The sequence below is a fragment of the Staurois parvus genome, unplaced genomic scaffold, assembly GCF_062004578.1.
Source record: "Staurois parvus isolate SC_StPar_1 unplaced genomic scaffold, SC_StPar_1.0 ptg001263l, whole genome shotgun sequence".
NCBI lineage: Eukaryota > Metazoa > Chordata > Amphibia > Anura > Ranidae > Staurois > Staurois parvus.
The window spans coordinates 2,608,597-2,631,159 of record NW_028319059.1 but is presented as its reverse complement, the minus strand read 5'-3'; the positions used below and the strand labels follow the sequence as shown (position 1 = coordinate 2,631,159).

Sequence of the window (22,563 nt, the reverse complement as noted above, 5' to 3'; positions counted from 1 at the left end):
TGCTTTTAGAAATTATATCATGTTTGAGGGCTTTGTGTAATCTTCAGGCCTAAAATGATTTTTTTTATACATATGTGCAAAAAATGGAAAAATGTCTCTGGCAGCAAAAGGGTTAAAGTGGTTGTAAAGACTGAAGGTTTTTTTACCTTTATGCATTCTATGCATGGAGGTAAAAAACCTTATGTGTGCAGCTTCCCCTCCAGCCCCCCCTAATACTCACCTGAGCCTCCTCTGGATCTGGCGATGTGCATGAGAACTTTGGCTGTCCCAGGTCTCTCTCTCCTCATTGGCTGAGACACAGCAGCAGGAACCATTGGCTCCCACTGCAGTCAATCACAACCAGTAAGCCAATGAGGAGAGAGCAGGGGGCGGTGCCGAGCCACAGAGTGAGGCTCGGGAGCGAGCACACACCAGTGCCCCCAGTGGCTTGCTAATGGGGGCACTAGTCAAGTGGGAGGAGACCGGAGCCATGGTGGGGGACCCGAGAAGAAGAGGATCGGTGCTGCTCTGTGCAAAACCATTACACAGAGCAGGTAAGTATGACATGTTTGTTATTAAAAAAAAACAAAAAAACAAAGCATTAATATCAATTTAGGTCTCTCATGGGCCCAGGGATGATTACATTGCTCTGACCTTCCTATAATTACATCTTCTTATCTATCAGATTATTGATACCTTTCTGTTCTTTCTTTTACACAGCTGACCTCCGGGGGGCGCCCTCATTACTACGTGTCCTACAAGAGGGAACCATTTTCACAGATGAAACTGCCAAAGTATGCTCTGCCCAAGGTACTGTGAGCACTGGAATATTTCCATATTACTTAATGACATTCACTGATCAATGCAATGTATATTAATTGAACAGTTTACACTCAAGACAAGGTTTTCCACTTTCATCAAAAAAGAGTAAAACTTTACAGTATTTACATTGCTGAACAAAGACAAAGTGGTTATTTGGAGCCTTTAGGTTACATAGTTTGGCTGAAAAAGACAAAAGTCCATCCAGTTCAACCATAAAAAAAAAAAAAAGTTATAACCCTATACCCACAGTTGATCCAGAGGAAGACAAAAAAAACCAGCAAAGCATGATCCAATTTGCTCCTGCTGGGAAAAAAAATCCTTCCTGATCCCCCGAGAGGCAATCGGATATTCCCTGGATCAACTTTACCTATAAATGTTAGTATCCAGTTATATTTTGTGTATCTAGGGAAGGATGCAGGACTTTTTTAAAGCAATTTACTAAGGTGGCCAAAACCAATTCTTGAGGGAGTCTATTCCACATTCTTACAGCTCTTACTGTGAAGAAACCTTTCCATATTTGGAGAGTTTGGTATATCCTGTATAGTGGAGGGTGCATACTACTACCTGTTATAGTCCATCAGATGTCTCCACACAGCTCCTTGCATTTTGTAGTCCATTCATAAAATGAAGGTGGTGGCATTAAGCTTGGGATGTGCTGCTTCAAGCAGCAAAGGGAAGGCTGTGATCGGAGGAGAAGCCAGTCACATGGCTTTGACAGGTCACTTGACCATGCTTTTTTAAATGTTTTTTTTATTCATTTTATAATGTTCCACTAGCTTCTGAGTCTAAAAGCAAGCAGAGTGCATCTGTAGGGCAGGTCACTGTATCTCATCATTGTCCATAGGTTTTTTGAGTTTTTTTGATGATCGAGTTCACTTGGAAATCTTAGATTTGCCATGGAATCAATTCCATCACAATTAGATCTGCTTTACCTGGATCAATAAAAGTTTTTTTTTCTATCAATCTCTTCCAAGATATGTTATTCCTTAATGTTAGTCTTTCACCAGTATTGACCCCCTCTAATCTCTCAAATTGGCCAGATATATAGCATTTTGATAAAGATTCCTTTTTTAAAATTTTTGCTAAATTGTAATGCCATTACAGACATAACATTCCATTCAATAAACTGTATTGCGTTGTCTATTTACTGCTCAGTTTTGACTTCACACATGACCGAATCTGGGGGATCTATTGAACTTGTGGGCAGATTGCTGAGATTCTGTTGATTACATGCAATTCTATTTATGACTCCAGGTTGATCACAAGTGCTTATAAATGACTGAAAGTTGACCCACATATGGCTGGTCTGAAGCAGACCTGGTACTTCAGCAAGATCCACTTATTCAGTGTAACCTCCTTTTTGTAATGCTGCATAAAAGTGCAGAAACAACCCTGAAATGGAAAAATTGTTAGATAATATACTCATAATATGTAGAAGGTGACTCCAATCTCCACCCAACAAGATCCCTGAGAATGTTAAGTAGGCCAAACCTTGTGAAAAGATGCTGTATGCTGAAGGTCATCTTATGAGATCTGAGCTACTCAACTTTCTTCAAGATCTGCCTGGAAAGAGGATGACGTTAACCTCGCCCAGGTGCTGCGGGAGGTGACTGTAGAAAGGTCAATATATGATCTAGGTTTTCCAGCACAGTTTAAGATGCTTCTGAAATCATTTAGAATTCATTCATGGGTCCAGGTGACCTACTTCTGACTTGAATTTGATCTCCTTCAAGCTGGTCTTGCATCCCTATAGACTTGTATGGGAATGTAAAACCCATTGAAGCAAAATAAATAATAAAATCCAGTCAACACAGGTCCTTAGACACATAAGCAACATTTCTATATTGAGTCATCTTTAATAATGGAGGATCTTAAGTGGCTACAAATGGGCAAACGTTGCTCCACCTATGCCTGGTCTAAAGCAGACCTTGCACCTCAGCAAGGTCAGCTTATTCAGTGTAACCGCCTTCCTGTAATGCCACATAAATTTGCAGAAACAATCCGGAGATAGAAAATTTGTTAGATAATATATTCACTCGACTTCCATAGTGCAGAGGGTGACACCAACCTCCTGCCTACAGGTGAAAAACCTGATGAGAAGTATACTGAAGGTCTTCTTGTGAGATCTGAGCTGCTCAATGTTCTTCAAGATCTTCTGGAAAGAGGATGACATCAATCATGCCCAGGTGCTGTGGAAGGAAGCTGTACAAAGGTAAGTATATGATCTAGCTTTTCCAACCCAGTCTTTTTATTTGCATTTCCATCCAGCATTTCTGGAGGAAGGAGGAGACACATTGAATAAGCCTACCTTGTCGTGTTGCGATGTAAACTCTAATGGCCTTTGTTGACAGGCTTTGGGCTTGTGTTGATATCAGTTTTAGATGCTTCTGAGATCATTCAGAATTCATTGACAGGTGCATTTGACCTACTTCTGACTTGACTTTGACCTGCTTCAAGCTGGCTCTGCATCCAGATTGACTTGTAGGGGACTGCAAAATCTATTTGCTTGCTGAAGCCCTTCTTATGAGATCTGAGATTCTCAGCATTCTTCAAGATCTGTCTGGAAAGAAGATGAAGTAAACTTTGCCCAGGTGCTGCCGGAGGTAAAACGCAGAAAGGTAAGTATATGATCTAGCTTTTCCAACACAGTTTTTTTTTTCCTTTGCTCTTCCATCCAGCGTTTCTGGAAGAGTGAGGAGGAGACACTTTGAATATGTCTACCTTGTCATTGAGGTGTGATGTCAACTTTAATGGCCTGTGTTGACAGGCTTTGGGCTTGTGTTTATGATATGCTTCTGAGATCATTCAGACAGGTGCAGTTGATGTACTTCTGACTTGAATTTGACCTGCCTCAATCTGGTCTTGCATCCCCATAGACTTGTAGGGGATTTAAAACCTTAAAAAAAAAAAAAAATTGTCCACACAGGCCAATAGGCACTTAAGCAATATTGGTATATTGAGTCATCTTTAATAATGGAGGACATGTTGCCTTTACGACACCCTTACACTTTATCAGTGTAAAGTAATGACTTCCATTAATAACTTTAATAATCAGTTCTTAAAAGGACACTGAGGAAATACGGTCAGCAAAATTATAAGGCATCTGTTAAAGTACTTTCCAACGTTATTGCAAGCATGTTCGCAAAATTGGTTGTTTGGCTGATTAAGTACTTCATGTACTACATATATTACAATTTAAAGTGTACAAAAAAAAAAAGAGGCCTGTAATTATTTTACCATCAACTACATCCGTAGGCTAGGTATCACAGCAGCAACACAGAGGAAATTGTTTAAGGGGACATCTGTCTGCAACCAGTATCCTAGTTTCGGGTGAATCAAGCCACATTTAATAAAATTTTGTCTTCACGTAATTCCCAAGGACTCCAGAGGGGAGTTCCGGGGGATGGCAACTTATCCAGCTTTATCCAGAGTGATAGTTTCTTGATTTCCCACTGCAGGCTGTGCAGGAATAAATATAGATGCCAGCAGTAGCAGGGTGACACCATTTCTGAGAAGAATACTAAGAGAGATGTGTTGCGGCTAGGTGGAGGGGGAAATGTGATCAAAATGATCAAATCATCCAAACAAAGAAACGGACATGTAGATTGTATTTATCTGTTCCAGAGAAAGGGATTGAGTGAGTGTCAAGGTCCTACCTTTTCCCAGAGGTTTTGTTACTCCATGTGCTAGCATCCATCTTGGATTTCTGCTGAGCATGATGGGAATCTTTTATGCCTTCAGGTCTCTGAGGTCCATCCCCCAGAGGGGTGTGGCTGAGTACATATAAGCCTGGGATCTGCACATGCTCTTTGCACTTGTGTCTTGTGTCTTGGTCTTGCTACAGCTCTGTGTATACGCTCGTGACTCTTCTGGTATTCTGACTCGGCTTGTACTAAGACCATTCTCTGTGTTTCCCTTTGATCTGACCTTCCGTTGCTGAACCCGGCCCGTGACCTGTGATTCTCTGTCTACTGTTCTGTACTGTTTTGTCCCGTTGTTATTGACCCGGCTTGTCTGACTACGCTATTGTCATTCTCACCAGCTACACGCCATTGGCGGCGGCCATTACCGCAGCTGGGGTGTCTCGGGGGCCGCGACCTGGTCCCTGGTTGCGTCAAGTCCATCCCCACCATCAGGGGCCCTGGTGAAGGGCAGCCTGGGACTTAGACTCCGCGCCCTGAGGGACTTCAGTCTGTTGGTGGTGGTTGTCATCAGCCAGTGCGTTACCCTGCCACTAGGCCTACCTGTCCGTTCCACAGCCCTGCCCTGACAGTGAGACACACACACACAGGCACACATGAGGTCTATGGGAATAAAATGCACCATGTGCATGTCTAAAGCTTTAGCACAAGCAATATGAATGATCAATGTATTTTTTGTAATCTGATTATCTTCTATGGTTGTCAGCTCCATATAGTGGCCATAACCCTAGGTTCACATCTGTGCGGGTGGTGCCGCTGCGGATCCGCACGAAAATCTGTGTAGCCACACCACCCGCACAGAGAATTGCGGACCCGCGGGCTGGTGCCATTAGTTGTAATGGCACGCCGCCCGCACTGGAAAACACAACCGTACTGGGAACCGAGGTTTCCGTACGGGCTGTGTTTTCAAAAGAAGTGCAGGGACTTCTTTCTCTACGTGTCACGGGCACGGGAGTCCATTCAAATGAATGGGCTCTCGTTCCCGTGCAAAACGCGGCCCATAGATGTGAACCGGGGGTTATGCAGTATTTTTTGCAATCTCTATAGCTGTATGGCCACTGAATGGACCTGTTGATAATAAGAGGTAATCATTTTACAAAAAATACAACAATCATTCATGATGCTTGTAAGAATACTCAAAGAGGAGCTATTTTGTTGTTTGCTTTTTTTTTTTTTTCTAGTCAACAGCTATACAGTACTGTAGCTTCTGACTTTTAACAGTCAAGTACTTTCCAGCGCCTGGAGTCCAGCGCTGTCATCCCGCAGTCTTAATGCTGCAGGCTGATGGTAGGTGCAGTGACCACAGTTGCAGGCAGGACTTTCAAGCATGCCCCTGTTTTCCTCCCCAGTGGGAAGCATTCAGCAGAGGTGATTTTGGCTGGAACCTCTATACCAGTGGTTCTTAACCTTGTTGGAGGTACTGAACCCCACCAGTTTCATATGCGCATTCACCGAACCCTTCTTAATTGGAAAAATAAAATATGATTTTTAAAATTCAAAACATAGGTATATATTTAGGTATATATTTATACATAGGTGCACAAAATGAACAAAACTGTTAAGAACAAAGAACAAAACCATTAAAACATGATTTTCACACAAAAACAAAAACATAATAATGAATATTTACTGCACGAATCATATGAGTCGGGTGTGGGTCTTCACCTCCGCCGAACCCGCGAGACTGACTCACCGAACCCCTGGGGTTCGATCGAACCCAGGTTAAGAACCACTGCTCTATACATATGAATGCCACTGTTATTTACATATGAATGCCCCATTTCCATCACTATTTACATGCCAGTTATTTACATGTGAATGCTGACAGGAGTCATCTGTACATGGCAATAGGGCAGAGCTGGGCAGTATAGGCAACAGCACTTGACAGTGAGATATCGGGACAAAGACTTCAAGGGACAAGGGAATGTAAACTGGAACAGTTGGCAAGTATGGGACAGCTGCTTTGGGCCCCACAACTATGACTGGGCCCAGGGCAGCTGCCCCTTTTGCCCCTCCTTAAAGACGGCCCTCCTGCAATCAGATGCCTGTGGCTATTTTAAGTTTTACTAAACCCACAACAGTACAATCAGTCTGTATATGCAGTAAAGCATGCTTGTTATACTCACTGTGGAACCTAAAGGGTTTATTCTCCACATTGTGTAAGAAGCAGGGGCGGACTGACTATTTGGGAACTCGGGCACTGCCCGAGGGCCCAGGATCAGAAGGGGGCCCCATGAGATGCCCCTGGTACCTTTTCATAGGCTTTTTTGGGTGTATTTTGAGTGTGGGCAAGGACACAGGGGCCCCATGAACCCCTATTGCCCAAGGGCCCCATGAGTTGTCAGTCCGCCCCTGGTAAGAAGGCTTCTTGATCCTGTCTTCTCTGATCCTCTCCTACTTTCACAGCCCCCAATCCATTTGCTGATAGTACACAGCTTTGAGGGCATGCTCATGTTGGAGTGTATTGCTAGGGAGTTTTTTTTTTTTGGGGGGGGAGGGTGCATGTGATCAGCACAGAGCCAATCAACACTATCCAGACAGAAGGTCGGGGGTTATGCAGCCTCATAGGACAGTCACAGGAGAATGAAAACTCTTCCTACAAGCTTTAACAAGTGCTCAAGCAGACACTAATAGAAGTCACAAGACTGTCATATACTGCTGATGAGAAAAGGTATTTAGCAGTTTATATTTACTAAAATAATTGCATTTTCATGTTCTGTGTACTGTGGTAGAACAGATATAGCGAATGCAGAATCATGGGTTAGTAACACATTTTAGGAAATATGACAGTGCCTAGTTCAACTTTTGTTTATGAAGGATTGTGAGTATTGCTGCAGTGACAAAGCTTAGATTATTACATGTAGGCTTGGGTTTGAGAAAGTTGTAAAAGATTCAGGGTTCCAGACAAGAGGAGTGCTAGCTCATGGCCAGGGATGGACTGACAACTCATGGGGCCCCCGGGCAATAGGGGATCATGGGGCCCCTGTGTCCTTGCCCAAACTCAAAAAAGCCTATGAAAAAGGTAACAGGGGCATCTCAACTGACCAGTGCCCGAGTTTCCAAATGGTCAGTCCTCCCCTGTTCATGGCTTTAGCTGATGACACAGGCCTAAACTCTTACAGTTTGCCTGGCTTCAAAGATGCTTTGTTATGCTTTTGAAGAAGAATGGGATTAGAGATAAAGTCTGAAGAAGATAATCCATTTGTGAAAAGGGTCTCCATCTGCCAGTTACACTGACCCTTTGTGGATACAGCCTTAATAGTCTTGATAACTAAGTATTTGGGTTCTATTGTCAACAAGGAAAATCCCAGTTGTAAGTGATTATCTGACCTCTATAAGTAGACACTAATGTCTTGTGGACCCAAGAAACCCAAAGATCTTTCTTATTAAGCAAGTACTTGTAAAACCTGGACATTATCAACACAAAATGAAAGTAGAAAGTCCTCCGAAAAAATACGGTGCCATATCTAAAGGAAGAAAATCATGCTGCAGAACAAGCTATATGATCTACCAGGTTTTGTTGACTTTTGTATTATAAATTGTCAACAAGCCCCAGGTGGGGTAGGTCATATCATCCTTCTGAATGACAGTGACCAAGTAAGGAAGATCGACTAAGTCCAGGGGAAAATGACCAAAAGGAAGACCAAAAATGTAATGGGAAGAAGGAACTCAGGAGTAGCCAGGGTAGGATGGAAAATCTAAATAGAAATGCCAGAAACAAAGACACTTTGGTAGGTTAACTGGCTTCCACTGAAAATGTTAGTACTTTCTGCATGTGTGCCATTGTGGTGGAGACATTAGATTGTCTCTTAATTTGTAGAAGCAGATGTCAGAGGTTTCCTAAAGTGCTGCAAAGAAGTTTGAAAATTACCTTAAAAAGTCTAATAAAAATGCAGTTGCCTTCAAAGCAGTTCATCTCTAAAACTGCTCTGGTGACAAATTGGTTAATTTGTAATGTCACAAGGGTTTCACCGTGAGGTGCGTCCTTCCCAGCTCTCCTTACAACCTCGTTATTATATTAGCTAATCTGAACCACCTGGAACAATGATTCACTTGCAGTGAAAACCATTTTCTCTCCCCGACACCTGCCAGGTCACAGCTTGCTGCACTGCACGGTCCCGTTATTTTGTCATTTATCAAAACCAGAACTTGCAAGTGTGTCTATTTCTTTGTGTTGTCCTTCGCTGCATCATTTATCTTGAAAAATTACTGGAAGATATCTACAGATTCATCCATTCTACAGATGCATCTATCCCAAAGGATGGAACACCGTCATTAATCTGATGCTTTAAATCGACCTGTGTCTAACAAGGCAGCATCTTTGGGTCCATGCTAGGGAAATGAAAGTTTAATTTATTTACTGAACTGGAGGCTCTGTGTCCATCGGATGGTTTAGGACTGATACCACTAAACCTGAAAAGGATTTCCTTAAAAGTTGTCAGGTTTCAATGTACCACTGATCACAAGGGGAATAAGGAGATGCCAAATCAAGCCTCGAGATGAGGAAAGTGGGCATTGAGCTACCAACTCAACCTCCCAAAGTATAACTAAAGCCAAACCTTTTTTTTTTTTTTAGTTTTGGATGGAGTGGTGAAGGTTAGGATTCCCAGTCTGGTTTTTATTGCTGTATGTATCTCAGCTGATGAGATTATACCTCTCTATTTGTTTTGGTGGCCTGGGACAGAGAGTGGAGGAAACTCCAAAATTTGAGTTTTCACCCAAACAAGAGTAGAAATTTCCCAATAGGAACACTTGTGATAGCTGTCCAATAGGGCATTTCCCTCTCAATTCTCAAAAGTGAGGATAAATCTCCCTGATGGCAAAAACAACAAAAAGAGCTAACAAAGGGTTTAACAATTCCCTACTCTTTTTGGAAAAGAAAACGGTCTGGCTTTGAATTTACTTTTTTTGGGTCCATGCTATGGAAATGAAAGTTTAATTTATTTACTGAACTGGAGGCTCTGTGTCCATCGGATGGTTTAGGACTGATATCACTAAACCTGAAAAGGATTTCCTTAAAAGTTGTCAGGTTTCAATGTACCACTGATCACAAGGGGAATAAGGAGATGCCAAATCAAGCCTCAAGATGAGGAAAGTGGGCATTGAGCTACCAACTCAACCTCCCAAAGTATAACTAAAGCCAAACCTTTTTTTTTTTTTTAGTTTTGGATGGAGTGGTGAAGGTTAGGATTCCCAGTCTGGTTTTTATTGCTGTCTGTATCTCAGCTGATGAGATTATACCTCTCTATTTGTTTTGGTGGCCTGGGACAGAGAGTGGAGGAAACTCCAAAATTTGAGTTTTCACCCAAACAAGAGTAGAAATTTCCAAATAGGAACACTTGTGATAGCTGTCCAATAGGGCATTTCCCTCTCAATTCTCAAAAGTGAGGATAAATCTCCCTGATGGCAAAAACAACAAAAAGAACTAACAAAGGGTTTAACAATTCCCTACTCTTTTTGGAAAAGAAAATGGTCTGGCTTTGAGTTTACTTTTAGTGTTGGTTGACTTTTTTTCTCAGAATAGGTGCAGGCACTCCTCCCTTCCAAGTCACCTCTTGTCCCTGTCTTCTACCCACCTCCGAGCACTGTCCCTTTGTTCTACCTGCTACCCACCTCCCAGTACCACAGTTTTTTTAGACAATACAGAATAGAGTATAATTTGAGGCGCTAAGTAATTTGTACAAATGTGTTAATGATAACAATAAAGACAGTGCACTAGATCTCGTGAAGCCAGCAACAATAGACCTCCTCTAGCAACAAGAGATCCCTACAGCAACAATAGACCCCCCCAGCAACACTAGGGCCCCCGCAAAAATATACCCCTATGGCAACAATAGATTTTCCAACAGCTAATATCAGTAGACCCCTCCCTCAACAGTAGATCCCTCCCAGCAACAACTGCCCCCCAAAAAAAACAACATAACCCCCCAGGAACAATAGACACCCCCCTAAAACAATAGATCCCCCACCAGCAACAATAGAACACCCTGCAACAATAGAGTCCCTCCAGAAGCAATGGATCCCCCAGCAGCCTGCATCAATAGATGCTTCAGAACACCTCTGAACCCCCTGCCATTGCATACATTCAATGCTGGAGGTGCCAGAACTGCGTTCCCCCACATTCCCACTAAAAAAAGCCATGCTTGATGTAAAACTTCACCTTTAAAAATGTTAAAATCAACAAAGCCCTGTGTCATATGCCAGAATATATCTTGTACCATGGCTCTCTTCCTTATAGAGCCCTCAGGAAGTAATCCTTTAGTGCTCTGGTGTTGCAACATTTTCTAAACTAACATTGCTGCTGGAGAGGAGGCACCAACTGGAGGTTCCAAAACTTGTATTGCAAGAAAGGTCCTCATATTGACTTTGATGGCCCTAAAATATCTTACTAGTATGGGATGAGTAGCTTCTATCCCCACCCCACCCCACCTTCCCATGCCATAAATCATGCCTGAGCAATCATTCAACCACAGCTCTGCTTCTTTGAAACTGGTGGGGCATACCTAGGTCTATGCAGATACTGAGTTTTACAAAGTCATTATTTGCTCAGTAAGTTTGGCAGCTCTGGAACTGCAATATGAAGATGTACTGTTGTAACAGAGGGATAATCTAACACCTTCTGTTGCGTCTTTTTAGAAGGGCTCTTAGTTTACAACATGACTCAACATTAAAGGTTGAATTCAAGAAACAATGAGAAACTGACGGGTCCATTAACATGGAAAGGATTTCCGAGATAGATGGCTAAAACCTGTGTGAGACTAATTTGCATAACATATTTGATCTTGACACATGACATGATGACTTACATAAAATTAAGAAAAAAAAATCAAGACATAGCTGTGTTCCTTAAACGAGATTCCAGACATATTTAAAAGGGGCTTGTCAATTTTGACATATTAATCAGTGTGATGTAAATAATGGAACTTTAAATTGTACATTTTTGCCAAAGTGGCTCTATTAAATGTTGATAGATAGGATGATCATTTGGTAGACAGAATGAGAGAGAGTGAAGCAGAAGATCTTTGTAGATCAGAGGCGTGTAGGATGAAGGATCTACAATATTAATCATATAGAGCAGACTCTTGACCAGAAATCAGAAAACATTTTTAAAGAAACTCTAACAAACTAGAAGCTAATCCTGGGCATGTCCATCTGAGAGGTCAGTCCATCCAACACTGATATTTCAGTTTTGATAGTTGACAGAGAATCAATCCATAGGGCTTCATGAATTCTGGAAGGACTCCAGGTCTCTGGGCTTGAGTTCTGTAGTCTGCACACTAGTGTGACCATTATGAGGGTGTCCCATTCCACCTGATTGGCTATTTTATATCATGGACACAGTAACAGGAAGAATGAGAACACTTCATGGAGAATGGGATCAATTTTTTAAATCATTGTTGGAAATTTTGTCAATTTAGTCCATGGTGTAATGTAATGAAGATACATATGGAGGGCTGTAGGCAGGTTGTAGAGCAGGTCCCCTTTACGGTGCCTCCTCCCCCTGGGAGTTTAGGCAGAACCAGGGAGGGAGGAGGATCAGACTGGAGAGGAAGGAGAAGGAGCAACATCCAGCTGTTGTGCTCCTGATCTTCCCCCTCTGGGGCAAAGGCAGGATGTCCCAGGGTTCCCCATCCCAGCCCTAAGAGAGAAGGAGAGTTATAGCAGGCCAGTGCAGGCCCAGAAGTAGAGTTTTGGAGTTGGTATAACCCTTGTTTCCTCCCCTCCTTAGCCCAGGAAGAGTAGCAAGCCTACAGGGAGTTAGAATCTGTCTGCAGAGACACGAGCAGCCTCCAGCAGGGCCTAAGACCAAGTGTTCCTTCCTGCTAATGGAACTGTGTTGGGGTCTGCAACCCACGACAAAACCATGTTATTAATTGATGATTTCAAGCAATGAAGGTTAACCACATCCAACCTCATGGTGCCTTTAGTCGGTCATTATGCTGCTCTGAAAACAGTTAGGGAGAGTTCTTTCACATTTCTCTCTGGCTCTCAGACCTGGGTAAGGTAAGCACAGCGTCTGGAACTCCTGGGAGTGAGAAAGCAAAGCCAAGTAGCCAGGAGGGTAGAAACGGGGTCAGTCTCCGCCCGCCAGCCATGCATTGGAGAGAGTCATGAGCAAAACTATTGTATTGCCCAGAAGGTCAGTTTACAATATGGGTCAGCTTGGCCATGAATGAGACAGCCCTCCACCCACCAACACAGTGTCATCCCTCTTAACCCTTTTGCACTCACTGGTTGTGAGTGTACAAACTAATTGCAATGGGGATTTTATATCTGGCCTTTATTATTTTTATTATTATTATAATACAGGATTTATACAGAGCCACCAGTTTGGGCAGCACTTTACAAAATATAGCGAAACAGAACAGTTCCAATACATTCAATAGAAGAGGGTTCAAAAGGCTTTGTTCATGAAGCTTACAAACAAAATTAAGAGGTTCCTGATACATAAAACAATATTTATGGATGATGAGTTGATGGAGAAAGTAAAATCCCACCGTTTAGGTGGAGTTGGGATAGACTTCTCTAAAAAGATCGCCTGAAGGTGGACAGAATAGGAGATAGCCAGATGGTTTTGGGTAAAGAGAGGTCTGCAGAAGTCTGGAGACAAGTGTAGTGCTACCCTCTTGAGTGGCGCTGAGTTTTGGGTCCCCCTAAGCTCTGCACAGCCAGGCAACATACACTTGCATCCACAGTCAGTAAACAATTCATGAGCTTGTTTTTTTTTTTTTTTTTTTTTATTAGGTGTTAACAACTTGGACGGGGTATATGAGATGCCCATGGAACAACTTGTAGGACAACTTCCTATGTACAAAAATGCAAAAAACATAATCCTAGACTCTCTATTCCCTCAGGAGTGGCTCTTATCTTATGAAAATTAGCACACAGTCTTTACTAGAAGCACTTTGTCCCCTTAAATGAACCTTCTCAGACCCCAGGTGAAAATCTCATCCACCTGGCTGTCCTAAATAACATCCCAGGGCAAGGGTTTCCGAGACACAGTGGAGTGATGTCCCAGGAAGAACTAGTTGCATATTGCACCTGACTACCCTCTCCCTTGTAGGCCCAGGGAGTGTAGAGGGACTCGCACTGTCCTGTTCCTGTTGCTTTAAAAGCTAAAGCTGCTTTCAGGCCTTACACTGGGCAGGCTTTTCCCCTGCTGACAGGCTGTCCTTTCCTGTACACTGTAGGGCAGTGGAGATCCCTCTTTCCAGATCCCTGTAGTTAGACCCCCTCCTCTGGGGTCCCCTCCTAGGCTCTACACCAGCATCACTTCCTCACTCCATCTTCCACCCAACTCCTATGCTGACCTCTCCTATTTAAAGGCTGACCTAGCCACCAAGCCAGGCCTCCTGCCTGGGGATTGAGCAGATTCCCTTAAGTATGCAGACCAGCCCCTTCCCACCCCCACCTACTGGCTTCTAGAAATTTCTCCAAGTCTCTAGAGCAGGTGGAGGTATCAGAGAACTGACTTGTAGAGCCCTCCAGCATTACCCTGAAGTAACTTTGCTGACTCACTCCCAGGCTGACTCATACCGAGGCTTCAAGCACGCCTCTAACTGTACAACAAAAAAACTATGTACACTGAAGGGATTACACAAGCAAGAGAGGAGGCAATGAGGAGGTCTTAAGAAATTCAAGAGGCCAGGGTGTGAATACTCCTGAAATGAAAACAACATTTTGGGAAGAAGTCATCCTTAAAAAAAACGTTAAGAGTAGTTCAGTGACCACAATGGATTTGTTTAACTAAAGGTCAGGATCACCTGAAGGTGGATAGAATAGGTGATAACCAGATAAATTTGGATAGGAAGAAGCTCTGGAGAAGTCCTGGAGAGGAGGTGATGAGGAGGTCTTAAGAAATGCAATACTCCACCTCCGCAACATCGCCAACATCCGCACGTTCCTAACTCCAGAAACCACTAAACAGCTCATCCACTCCCTCATCATATCACGACTCGACTACTGCAACTCCCTCCTCACTGGCCTGCCTCGCCGCTGGCTATCCCCACTTCAGTCGATCCTGAATACGGCTGCCAGAATCATTCACCTTTCCAATCGCTTCATCTCCGCCACCCCCCTCTGCCAATCCCTCCACTGGCTTCCGATTGCGCAACAGATCAAATTCAAATCCTAACACTGACGTACAAAGCCGTCCACCATACTGCCCCGAACTACATCACTGACCTAATATCCAAGTACCACCCAACACGCACACTGCGCTCCTCACAAGACCTCCTTCTCTCTAGTTCCCTGGTCGTCTCCTCCCATGCCCGCCTCCAGGACTTCTCCAGGGTGTCACCCATCCTCTGGAACTCCCTGCCCCAACCCATCAGATTATCACCTACTCTCCTCTCCTTTAGGCGCACCCTGAAAACCCACCTCTTCAGGGAAGCCTACCCCACCCCCTGCTAACTTGCCAACCTCCTCCACTCTTCCTACCACTCCATCCCCCACAGCTATCTCCTCCTGTGCCACCATCTACTCCCTCCTAGATTGTAAGCTCCAAAGAGCAGGGCCCTCGATCCCCTCATGTTTTGCATTGTATTGGTATTGTTCTGTCACATGTTCTGTCCCCCTTTGTAATGTACAGCGCTGAGCGAACTATTGGCGCTTTATAAATACTGTATAATAATAATAATACTCCCGAAACTAAAATATATATTTTGGGTGAAGCCACCCCTAAAAAAACTGTTGAGATTAGTTCAGTAACCACAACAGATTTTGTTTAGTTAATGTCAGGGCAGGTTTTAAAATAATCCCTAATTTGTGCAAATGTAATAAACTAGGTGCACACATGAAGGGATTCTAATTGTGGACAGATGGAAAAATTAGCAGCCGCACACAGTTTTATCAGCCGGTTCCTTCTAGCAAACCAACCTGGCTGATCCATATGAATTGTTGGATGCCAGCTCAATCATTTTGCTCATTTCAGCTGAGCACTAAATTCGGGTGCCTGCGTCTCAATACCTCTGCCACGGAATGGTGTCTAATTTACCTTCAAGGGAGCTCCGCACCGTTCTGGGACTGGAGCCAAGCCTTACATTGAAAATGATACAATTAAACTAAACATATCAATATCTGTTGCATTTCATCCTGAACAAATATAAAAATAAGACATTGTTCTAAGCAAGATAAAGCGGAGAGAGAGCAAGAGAAGAAGAAAGAGAGAGAGGAGGAACAAACGTTGTAATTCAAGTGAAAAAAAAAAATCATTTTGCTATATTTTTCAGAAAATTGACTATAATGTTACTTTTAATGCCACGTCAGGAACACAGAGCGAGCTAACAGTATGAAGCTAAACTGCTTCTTAAATGTTCTAGAAAGTTACATTGTACGAAACACGGCAATTCTGTGCATTACATCTTAACTCCTTCATGTCTGGGAGTATACCTCAGTAGCATTAGTAGTTACAGTATTATTATTATACAGGATTTATATGGCGCCAACAGTTTGCTCAGCGCTTTACAATAATGGGAGACAATACAGAAACAATACAGTTCAATACAAGAGAGTTAGGAGGGCCCTGATCCTGGGAGTTTACAATCTAAGAGGGAGGGGCTGGTGGTACAAAAGGTAGTAACTGTGGAGGATGGACTGGTTGGAAGAGTAGAAGATTCCATTATTAGCTGAGGGCAGGATAGGCTTCCCTGAAGAGATAGAATTTCAGAGATCGCCTAAAAGTGAGCAGAGTGGGTGATAGTCTGATAAATTGGGGTAGAGAGTTCCAGAGGATGGGGGAAGCACTGGAGAAGTCCTGGAGACGAGCATGGGAGGAGGAGACAAAGGAGCTAGAGAGCAGGAGGTCTTGTGAAGAGCAGAGAGGACGGTTTGGGTGATATTTGGAGACAAGATTGCTGATGTATTTTGGGGCAAAATTATAAATGGCTTTATATGTTATTGTTAATGTTTTGCATTTTATCTGTTGGGCAATGGGAAACCAGTGGAGGGATTGGCAGAGAGGGGTGGAGGACACTGAGTGGAAGCCAGTGGAGGGATTGGTAGTGAGGGGTGGAGGACACTGAGTGGAAGCCAGTGGAGGGATTGGCAGTGAGGGGTGGAGGACACTGAATGGAGGCCAGTGGAGGGATTGGCAGAGAGGGGTGGAGGACACTGAATGGAGGCCAGTGGAGGGATTGGCAGAGAGGGGTGGAGGACACTGAGTGGAGGTTTTGGTTTTGCATACTCATTGTATTTTGTTTTTGGTCTTGCATTCTCATGGGGTTTATTTTTTCTGGTCTTTCATTCTCATGGGATTTTTTTTTGGTCTTGCATTCTCATCTGATTTTTTTTTTTTTTGGTCTTGCATTCTCATGGTATTTTTTTTTGGTTTTGCTTTTTCATGGTATTTTTTTTTTTTTTTTGGTCTTGCATTCTCACGGTTTTTTTTTGGTCTTGCATCCACATGGTATTATTTTTGGTCTTGCGATTTCATGGGATTTTTTTATTACATACTCCCTACTTAAAGGGCCAATCAAAACATTAAAAAAAAAAAAGTTTTGGCTACATATACACTTTAATTAGGTGAAAAGTTAATGCCTTCTTAATGAATACATAACTAGATTAAACATCTGTCGCATCAGCTTGCTCTAAAACCGTAACGCGCAATTTCGGATAATTACTAAACTAGCTGGTGGCAATCTCTGATAATAATTGGATGATTAAGAGAAAAAAAAATCTTAAACCCCCCCCCCTCCTTTGTGCGGACGGTACTTTTTTTTTCGTGTTTTTTTTTTTTCTTACTTAATTATTTTCTTAAGATCTTACCCAGCCTATCTCTACTTAGAAGCGTCACTGATGTTACATGCAATAGCTACAGAAGCTCTCAAACCCGAAACTAACTTACAGGCTGAATATAAAAGATTTGTTCCATCTCTTAAAATAAACGTTGATTTTAATGAGAGGGCCGGATGAAGAAGCTCTGTGTGTTTATCGTTGGTGTTTGATACACGGGAGAATGGGGGGGGGGAGAGAGCTCAGCCAAAAAAACAAATTTAATTGCAATGCAGTGATGCTGACATTTGCATGTGTTGTCAAGAAAATGAGTTTGCCGCCGAACAGGAAATGTTTTTTGATTGATGTCTAGTTAATCTATAAACAGATTACCATAAGGTTACATTATTATCCTGGATCCTGCTGAGTGATGTGCCGTCCTCACCATACAAATGTATATTAATAGCTGCCCATGGTAATATTCCTCTAATCAGCTGGATGCGAGTCTCCCGGCTCTAACAAATCATTTTTAAAGGGGTCTGTAAAGTGGACCTGAATGCAAGCGTACAATCCCAACGCACAACGTTCCTGCGTTTAAAAATGGTGGTGTGTATAAGTGGGTGGTGCAGTGGAGCCGGACAGAATCAGCAAGACCAGCACACCGAGGATCACCGATATGGGTCCAATATTGGTGATCCTCGGAGTGCTGGTGACATTCTCCCTTGCAGGGGCGGACTGACAACTCATGGGGCCCCTGGGCAATAGGGGATCATGGGGCCCCTGTGTCCTTGCCCAAACTCAAAAAAGCCTATGAAAAGGTACCAGGGGCATCTCATGGGGCCCCCTACTGATCCCGGGCCCTTTGGGCAGTGCCCGAGTTTCCAAATGGTCAGTCCGCCCCTGCTCCCTTGTAAAGTGGACCTGTCTCCACACCAGGGGCGGACTGACAACTTATGGGGCCCCCGGGCAATAGGGGATCATGGGGCCCCTGTGTCCTTGCCCAAACTCAAAAAAGCCTATGAAAAAGGTACCAGGGGCATCTCATGGGGCCCCCTACTGACCCCGGGCCCTCGGGCAGTGCCCGAGTTTCCAAATGGTCATTCCGCCCCTGCTCCCTTTTAAAGTGGACCTGTCTCCACACCAGGGGCGTACTGACCATTTGAAAACTCGGGCACTTCCCGAGGGCCCATGAGATGCCCCTGGTACCTTTTTCATAGGCTTTTTTGAGTTTGGGCAAGGACACAGGGGCCCTATGATCCCCTATTGCCCGGGGGCCCCATGAGTTGTCAGTACGCCCCTGCTTCAGACATCCTGAGTTTCTTGGTCACTTCACTTTTCATTAACCACTTCAAGTCCGGACACTTTCACCACCTTCCTGTCCAAGCCAATATTCAGCTTTCAGCGCTGTCACACTTTGAATGACAATTGCGCGGTCATGCAACACAGTACCCATATGAATTGGCTGCGCAGACTGGTGCCGTGATACAGGCATCTTAACCACTTCAAGTCCGGACACTTTCACCCCCTTCCTGTCCAGGCCAATATTTAGCTTTCAGCGCTGTCACTCTTTGAATGACAATTGTGTGGTCATGCAACACTGTACCCATTCGAATTGGCTGCACAGATTGGTGCCGGGATACAGGCACCTTAACCACTTCAAGTCCGGATACTTTTACCCCCTTCCAGTCCAGGCCAATTTTCAGCTTTCAGCGCTGTCACACTTTGAATGACAATTACGCAGTCATGCAACACTGTACCCATATGAATTGGCTGCACACACTGGTGCCGGGATACAGGTACCTTAACCACTTCAAGTCCGGACACTTTTACCCCCCCCCCTCCCTTCCTGCCCAGGCCAGCTTTCAGCGCTGTCACACTTTGAATGACAATTGTGCGGTCATGCAACACTGTACCCATATGAATTGGCTGCACACACTGGTGCCGGAATACAGGCACCTTAACCACTTCAAATCCGGACACTTTTACCCCCTTCTAGTCCAGGACAATTTTCAGCTTTCAGCGCTGTCACACTTTGAATGACAATTGCGCGGTCATGCAACACTGTACCCATATTAATTTTTTTAGCATTTTCTTTTAGACAGATACAAGTTTCTTTTGGTGGTATTTATTCACCACTGGGATTTTTATTTGTTTTGCTATATAAATGAAAAAGTCCAAAAATTTTGAAAAAAAAGTGTTTTCCTTATAAAATTTTGCAAATAATCTTTCTTCATAAATGTTGGCCAAAATGTATTCAGTTATCTTTTTAGTAAAAAAATATTAAAAATAACCCAAATTAGTTTACAACCAAAAATTATAATTTTTCAACCTTTTTTTACATTTTTTTTTTTTTTTATATTATGATTTGTTTTTTGTTTTTGTTTTTTTTACATACTGTCACCCTAGCAGTACAGTGTCACCATAGTGACACTGTACTACTTGTGGGGGGTGATAAAGACTTTTTTTCCTTATTTTACACTGATTGCTTTTACATCCATAAAGGCTTTAAAAGCAATCATTTTTCCTTATCTCTGGCTACATTCTTGCAGCCATTGAGAAATACTGTGTGAGCTGTGATTGGTCACAGCTTGTCACATGGTACAGGTCTGTTGTGAATAGCCTTGTACCATGTGATCTCTGTGATCATTCACAGATTTCACACGTAGTAAGCAATGATGTCAGGAAGTGACATCTTGCTTACTACTATTTTATATGTTAAAAAAAATCTGAAGAATATGTTTAAAAGTATATTTTTTAAAAATATCTTTCATATATTTTTTAATATATAAAAAATGCATTTCAACATGCAGTGTGTGTATATGTGTGTGTGTGTATGTGTGTATATATATATATATATATATATATATATATATATATATATATATGCCCCTTATGACTTAAGTCCTGGATGTGGCAAAACGCGTCAAGGGAAGTGACATGGACGCACATGAGAGGAACTGGAAATGGCACATCGGCCATTTTGGATATTGGAAATCCGCATGTCATACTAACTGGAAGCTGCTCGGCGACCCTAGAGGTTTGAAGGACATGGGAATATGCTTTTGGAATATTATGTGAATGTAAGCAGTTTAATAAAGTATATGTATTAAATTTTGAAATGGAATTACACTATATATATTTTATTCATATATCACTCGCATGGAGCATGAGTACTTTGGAGTCCTATGGGGTACTTCCTTAAAGCCATGGTGACATTCAGGAAAATGTGGTGGATGACATCCTAAGGAGTACTTTTCAGGCTTGGAGGAAAGTTGTGGAAGTGTGCTGCCGATCTCTGCAATATTGATAAGGCAATTTTTTGTTTGTTTTTTGGTAAGGGTATATAAGATGTCGGCTCGGTCATGTGATCAGCTGTGTCCAATCACAACTGATCACATGTAAACAGGGAAATGCTGGTTATCGGCATTTCTCTCCCCACGAGCTGTCACGCTGACAGAGGAGAGGAGAGCCGGTAATCGGCATTCCTCGGAAGGGACATGAACACAGATCATCAGAGCACTGATGATCAGTGTGCCCTGATGATCTGTGTAGGCCCAGCAGCGCCACCTGTCAGTGTCCATCAGTGCCAGCTGTCAGTGCTCATCCATGCCACCTGCCAGTGCCCATCAGTGCCATATTTCAGTGCCCATCAGTGCCACATCAATACCACATATCAGTGCCCATCTGAGCTGCCTGTCAGTGCCACCCATCAATGCCAGTCAGTGCCGCCTGTCAGTGCCAGTCAGTGCCGCCTGTCAGTGCCAGTCAGTGCCGCCTATCAGTGTGCATCAGTGCCGCCTGTCAGTGCCAGTCAGTGCCACCTATCAGTGCCGCCTATCAGTGCCGCCTATCAGTGCTGCCTATCAGTGCCAGTCAGTGCCACCTATCAGTGCCAGTCAGTGCTGCCTATCAATGCCAGTCAGTGCGGCATATCAGTGCCAGTCAGTGCCGCCTATCAGTGCCATATATGAGTGCTGCCTTTCAGTGCCCATCAGTGATGCCTGTCAATGCCCATCGGTGCCACCTATCAGTGCCCATCACTGCAGCCTCATTAGCGCACATCAGTGAAGGAGCAAAATCACTTATTTACAAAATTTTATAACAGAAACTAAGAAACATTTTTTCTTCAAAATTTTCTGTTTTTTTTTATTTTTTCTTAAACAAACCAAAAACCAGAGGTGATTAAATACCACCAAAAAAAGCTCTATCTGTCACAAAAAAATTATAAAAATTTCATATGGGTACAGTGTTGCATGACCGCCCAATTGTCATTCAAAGTGTAACAGCGCTGAAAGCTGAAAATTGGCCTGGGCAGGAAGGGGGTAGAAGTGCCCTGTAGGCAGGAAGGGGGTATAAGTGTCCGGTAGGCAAGGGGTTAAAATATATTTTTCTTCCCTGTGGGGACTATAGAATATGCAGGAAATCTGAAGGCAAACAAACCTGTCAAATAACTTCGGCCAGCTGCAAGATTCAGATCAGAGAAAGACTCATTGCATGAAATGATCACAAGATGCAGCCAATATCTCACACCATATACATCTAATTAATGCAGAAAACAAAGGCAAAGGGGTAAGAGTTACATTTACATGAAAGAATATTCTTTTTTGCAAACTGAAAAAAAGAAATCCTCCACGAGATCGCAGTTCCTCTTTAATCATGAGAAGAGCACTCATTCCAAATGAAAGTTGATATCTTGTAGACATCCATCCGCATCTTTTGCATGCCTCGAATTTTACCATCTTGCTCAAATCTTTTGATGCTGCTCAGCTATATATATATATATTTTTTTTTTTTATTATTTCTGGAGAGATTTTAATAAGACAAAAGAATCCATTTGCAGGAGCTGCTTGTCGACACCGTTTCATCTTATTAGAGCAAGAAGCAAACATCAGTAGAAGACATCACAGCTGCCTCTACTTGGACCAACAATTCCCTTTAATCTCCTTCCATTGAAGCAGAGCGGGGTGCAGTCTTTTTTCCACCGCATCAGAAATAAATTGTAACGCTAGAGAGTAAAAGTACTGCGTAAGTGGCGGGACAGACAGCAGTTTTGGAGCAGCAATAATAAGTAGGTCGCAAAGAAAACAGCAGTGACACTACATAGGGTTTGGAAACATCAATACGAAAAATTGAAGTCTACTCTGCAGGAACTGTTGGTGGTAGGACATGATTATATCCAAATAAGTATCTTCACAATCTAATTGAGTCCAACCAGTGGCGGACTGACAACTCATGGGGCCCCCAGGCAATAGGGGATCATGGGGCCCCTGTGTCCTTGCACAAACTCAAAAAAGCCTATGAAAAAGGTACCAGGGGCATCTCATGGGGCCCCCTACTGACCCCGGGCCCT

The 22,563-nt window shown here is 43.1% G+C and overlaps 1 protein-coding gene across 8 annotated transcripts in view; it reads left to right on the top strand.

The window, feature by feature from the left end:
• SORCS1 (sortilin related VPS10 domain containing receptor 1) overlaps window positions 1-22,563 on the top strand; it is a 1,076,837-nt gene that overhangs the window by 751,797 nt on the left and 302,477 nt on the right. For all 8 annotated transcript variants that reach the window (XM_089660690.1, XM_089660686.1, XM_089660688.1 and 5 more), the window contains exon 8: window positions 700-789. In XM_089660690.1, the coding sequence (XP_089516816.1) occupies window positions 700-789 (90 nt within the window). The remainder of the gene's footprint in view (window positions 1-699; window positions 790-22,563) is intronic.